This window comes from Lissotriton helveticus, chromosome 1_1 (genome assembly GCF_964261635.1).
Source record: "Lissotriton helveticus chromosome 1_1, aLisHel1.1, whole genome shotgun sequence".
NCBI classification, from domain to species: domain Eukaryota; kingdom Metazoa; phylum Chordata; class Amphibia; order Caudata; family Salamandridae; genus Lissotriton; species Lissotriton helveticus.
Genome location: NC_136057.1, coordinates 242916175 through 242921752, shown reverse-complemented (window position 1 = coordinate 242921752; position 5578 = coordinate 242916175). Strand labels below are relative to the sequence as shown.

General features: G+C 37.7%; 1 protein-coding gene across 1 annotated transcript; it reads right to left on the bottom strand.

Annotated features, from left to right (window-relative positions):
• Positions 1-3056: 3056 nt before the first annotated feature.
• LOC144768818 (olfactory receptor 5J3-like) lies at positions 3057-3995 on the bottom strand. Its single transcript, XM_078652788.1, has one exon. The coding sequence runs from the start codon at positions 3993-3995 to the stop codon at positions 3057-3059; it is 939 nt and encodes a 312-aa protein (XP_078508914.1).
• Between the last annotated feature and the right edge of the window lie 1583 nt (positions 3996-5578).

Genomic DNA, 5578 nt, shown 5'->3' with positions numbered 1-5578 from the left:
TTAAAATACGGCCAACTACATTGCGTTTTGGTGATCTCAGAAAGCCAATATCCCTTGCGATGGAATCTAATCTCAGATAGTCGAAATTTACAACCTACCTCATGAATATTCATGAGTCAGGTCATATTGCAACCCACTACAATTTCGTTTTTTTTTGTTTTTTTTTTTAAACTAACCTAATAGTACATAGGTTGGTTTACATAAATCCTTTCCGTACCCCAAAACAGGTGCACAATTTCCAACCACTTTTAAAAAAAGGAAATTTCATACATAAGGCCTATAGTTTTAGTCAAATTAAGTGATCTATATTTCCGATTCAAAATACAGCAAAAATAGTGAAACAGTTCACTTAAAAAAAAAATCCTTGACGGTGCTTTTAGTTTCTTAAAATCCTTGTTACATAGTACGATTCATTAATAAGTGAAATATATTTCATTATGCTTATATAATACTGACATGAAGAAAACGTGATTGCTTTATTACAGTCAAATGGCATCTTTTTTTTTACATAATATATTGTTTGGCCTACAAGGTGACAAATCGTAAGTTTAATTTTGCTAGGGTGAAAAACCCAAGTGGACAAACAATTGGATGTGTATCCAATGAATTATTGCTCAGAATAAAGTTGAAATTGTTTAATTTCTGTAAATATATTAGCGTGTTTTCCTTCTTCAAGGGCATATGCCAAGAGCAATACTGATACTGATCATGTAGGGTGAAAATTATGAATCGTATTGTATGTATGTACATATGTGATATTTGCGTATGGAAACCAAAAGCCAGCAGATCACCGTACAATGACAAAGGCAATGATACAGTCTGTGAGTAAAGGGAAAGACATCCTGGGTCTTGATTTTCAAATCGACAGTCTCTTCATTGTGATAGTGGGCCCGATTCACAGAATGAACTTAAGACTCAATCCTAAACTTACTACTATTTTGGTATTCACAGAATGCGCTTTCTACTTTTGGCATTCACAGAATTAACTTACTACTTTTGGTATTCACAGAAGTTAGGATTTTGTCTTAAAACAGACTTAAGACAAAATCCTAACTTAAGTCTGTCTTAAGTCTGTCTTAAATTTGTCTTAAGACAAACTTAAGACAAAATCCTAACTTCTGTGAATACCAAAAGTAGTAAGTTCACTCTGTGAATGCCAAAAGTAGTAAGTGCATTCTGTGAATACCAAAATAGTAGTAAGGATTGAGTCTTAAATTCATTCTGTGAATCGGGCCCGTAGTGTTTATTTACAGCGCTGCGTGAATTGGAGCTGGGGTGGGATGATCGTAGAGGATCAATGGGTACTGATCCATAATTTTGATACTTAGATGGAGAAAGCATGTTGCCTTACATTTGTTGCTCTCCTTTGCTTCTAGCTTGCCAGTGAAGTGCCACCATAGATGATGAACAAGTCAACCAGATAAGCAGGTGAGTTTTTTGCAGTGACTTTGTACATGATGCAGTTGGATTTGAAGATCATGTAAGCCAGCCATTGGATCCATTGGAAATCCATAAGGAAATTAAATGTGCTGCACGATTAAGGGAGGATAATGTGGAAACTAGCAGGCCATAAATGAGAGCACTGAAATCATCCAGATCCAAGACTATAAGGGCTTAAAAAGAAGTTCTGGATTTGCTGGGATTACTAGTTTCACTTCCATTCACCAGTAAAGATTGAGACATAGATTGACTTGCCTCCCTGAATGAAAAGAGCTGTTTTTTGCTTTTATGTTATTATTCCATTTATTAAAGCATAGGTAACTGCCATAAGACAGCTGGCATTACTTGAAGTTTTGAACACAAAGAAATAATTAGCACAAAATGACCTACTACTTCTAACAAACACTACATCTAACTACCAATACAAAGTGACTCTTTCAATGGCACTTTATACTCTCTGCGTTCTAGACTGTCAGCAAGAACAAGGAGTTCAGTGATGCATTCTCATACCCCCTCACTATTTCATCCACCATAGCAGCCCAGATCACCGTCCTGGGTGTTTTCAACTTTGCAAATAAAATGGGACAACCTTCTGAACACTCAACATGTTACAGCAAGTCACCCCATCAACACACTATAAACCGTTATAAACTGCTATAAACCTCTCATACCCCTGGTCTAGATTAGCCTCCAAAACTCTGAGGTCAGCAGAAACCTTCAGATCCATCAAAGACATCTAACTATCAATAGTTCAAACTCTATGCTAGCCCTGCAAATGCCCTAACCAAAATCAACACAATTCTATTCAAATTCAATACTTTGCTTGAACGCCATGTTACCACGTATACTCTACATAATACAAACAAGCGCAAGACAAAATCTTCGCCACTCTGGCACGCCAGAGACCTCCTTGGCAAAAAAGGTTCTTCTGCAGACAAGAAAGATGATAGATAGATAGATAGATAGATAGATAGATAGATAGATAGATAGATAGATAGATAGATAGATAGATAGATAGATAGATAGATAGATGAAGTTACTCTAATGAAGTCCCTTTGTATAACATGCAAACAACACATTACATAATCCAAAGCCAAGTACTATGCCAACTTCATCAATAAGCCTGCCCATAGAATTACAATACTCTTCAAGACAATCAATAACTGTACCATCACACTGATTCACCTTACTTTTCCACACTCAGGGTCCAATTCACAAAGGTAAACTTAGTTTAAGTTTAGACCTAAAGTTTAACTTTACTAGTAGTAAAGGTAGACTTTTGGTATGAGTTTAGATTAAAAGTCTAAATTTATGAGTAGTAATCTGGGACTTTTGGTCCAACTGTACTACTAGGAAAGTTAGACTTTAGGTCTAAACTTAGATTAAAGAATTTTGCTATAAATTGATCTTTGTGAATCAGGCCCATAATATACAATTGCAATTCCATCAACTTTTTTTCATCAGAAAGCAATTCAGGGAGGCGGGCAAATGGAAATCCCAGTTTTTACTGATGACAGATTCCTATATTAGTGACACTAAAATGGGAAAACCAAGAAAGGCAAATTCTTGGAATTAAACATTTTAAAGGAATTAAAAGATAAGAAAGCAGGTTGTCACTATCTGGAGGCCTGGGATCCCCTGATGCCTTTTCTCAATGCTTGTTTGATCTCCTGGTTTCTCAAGCTGTAAATCAATGGGTTCAGCATGGGAATTATGACCATATAGAATACTGATACCACTCTGTCCCTGGTCATTGAGAGTCCCGAACTGGGTGTGGCATACATAAAGATAAGTGTGCCGTAAAATATGATGACACATACAAAGTGTGACGAACAGGTGCTGAAAGCCCGCCATCTCCCCTCTGATGAATTTATCCTTATGATGGCAACAATAATGAAACCGTATGAAATAATGATGACTAGGAGAGATGTTAGTATGATACCACCTGACAATAAAACAAGCAAAAGTTCATTCAGGCTGGTATCAATGCAAGCAATCTTCAGGACTGGTGGAACATCACAAGCATAATGTGTGATAATATTTGACCTACAGAAGGGTAAAGAAAAAGTCAAAATAGCATGTGTCAGGGCATTGGCGAGGTTAATTCCAACTACTGTAGCAATAAGGCAAATGCAGACTCTGTTGCTCATGATGACTGGATACAATAATGGATTACAGATTGCTGTGTACCGATCATAAGCCATGACGGCCAGGATTGTCACTTCTGAACCTCCAATAAGAAATGATGAAAACATCTGTATTACACACCCAGCAAAAGAAATTGTCTTCTTCTCGGATATGAAGTCAACCAGCATTTTGGGGACTGTGACTGAAGACACAGCAGCATCAACAAAGGACAAACAACAGAGCAAGAAGTACATAGGTGTATGGAGGTGATGGTTGAACCAGACTAATACTATTATCCCAATATTGCATTGAAGAGTAATAATATAAACGACCAGGAAGAAAACAAAGAGTGGAACCCGTAAAGCTGGTTCATCGGTAAGTCCCAAGAGAATGAACTCTGTCACATGCGTCCAGTTGCCTGATGGCATCATTTCAGAAACCTTGCATGAAAATAAGAAGAATAAATGAGTGATCCAGGTTGGAGACCATGGTCCAGCACATAATTATCACATAACATTGAAAATACATAGCATTACACACTTGAAAAAGAGTTTGAAAACATTAAAAGTTACAGATATACACTTATGGTTTGACAATAGTCCCTTAGTATCATTCCCTAGAATGAAATTGGAAATATTTTTCAGTTGCTATATGATATCCCTTAAACTGATAAAATAATATATTATTTTCTTGTTTTAATAATGACTATTACTCTGCTATCCTTTTATTTATTAGTATATATGCCTCATTATTTAATTCTTAAAGTGATCTCCCCAGTTGCCACCAAATGCAACACTGATATGTTTTTTTCAAGTATGTGGTAATTTAGCCCTTGTGGTGATTTGTGGCCTGTTCTTTCATTTATTATTTGGTGGCTCAAAACTAATTATGTATTCATAATTTCTATGTGTTTAATCAATTATAGTTTTATTCAACTCAGTTTGAAATTGCTGTCATTTTATGTTTCTCAATGTTTATTCTGTCAAACTTTCACAGCTGAAAGTTAACACGTTGCCACTGCCTCCATTGTCTCTCCTTACTATCTTATAATGAAATTGATTTGTGAGAGAGGGATGTGCAGTGCATGCATGCTGCAACAATAAAGCAATTCCCAACAGGTATTATTGAGAGACAATTTCAATTATGTATGCTTAAAGACATTACTGAGAACAGAGACAAGGAGTCAAATTGGATTTTGAAGAAAGGTGGTATTATTCACCAAGGACAAGGGGTATTAGATGTACATTTACAGTTAGGAACAGCACTGTAAAGATTAGATCTTGTGACAACCCAGTGGCACTTGGTGCAAGGTGCTATATACAGTTTAAAGTGAAATAAAAAAGTGCAAGTGCTTAAAAAACAGCATTTGGTGGCGCATAGAGTATATTGTATACATCAATTACAGCTTCAATTACAGTACAAGTTACAGTCACTTGGAAAGGGTTAGTTTCTTGTAAGAGCTGAATGTGTCATATGCGTCTTTTAATTCAAGCTGTGTGGTCGACGGCGTTTCGATCCCCTTTGGTCGGGATCGTCATCAGGACGGGGTTGTCGATAAGTACAGTGCTGTGGAAGGATGAAGGGAAGAGTGAGTGTGGTTCACCTGGGGGGCGGGAAGTGAGGGTGCAGCAGCACTCAAAGGGTCTAACTCGTAAAGGTATACTGTGTTTAGGGAATGGTGGTGGTGGTGGTGGCCAGAAAGGGAAGAAGAGTGAGATTGGGGGTGCCTATTGTGAAGGTTGGGAAAAATTCTAGGTGGGATCGTGTTCCACAATAATAAATGATTGGATGAACACTTACAGGAAGCCAAGCAGGGATGCGTGGCTTGTGGCATTCGGGGGAACTGTGCGCCGGTAGCTGGAGGAAAAAGGGTAGGTATAAGTATAGGCACGCTTGTGTGAGAGTAACCAATGGTGCAGGGGGAGTTAATACCTGGTCGCGGTGAGGTCCTGGGTCTGCTCACGTAGTTGGGCAGCGTCTGTGTGAAGGGAAACAGATAGCGTGCGGTCAA

What these genes read in the sequence shown, in the direction of transcription:
- LOC144768818 (XM_078652788.1), bottom strand. Translation starts at nt 3,995, where the DNA reads ATGCCATCAGGCAACTGGACGCATGTGACAGAGTTCATTCTCTTGGGA.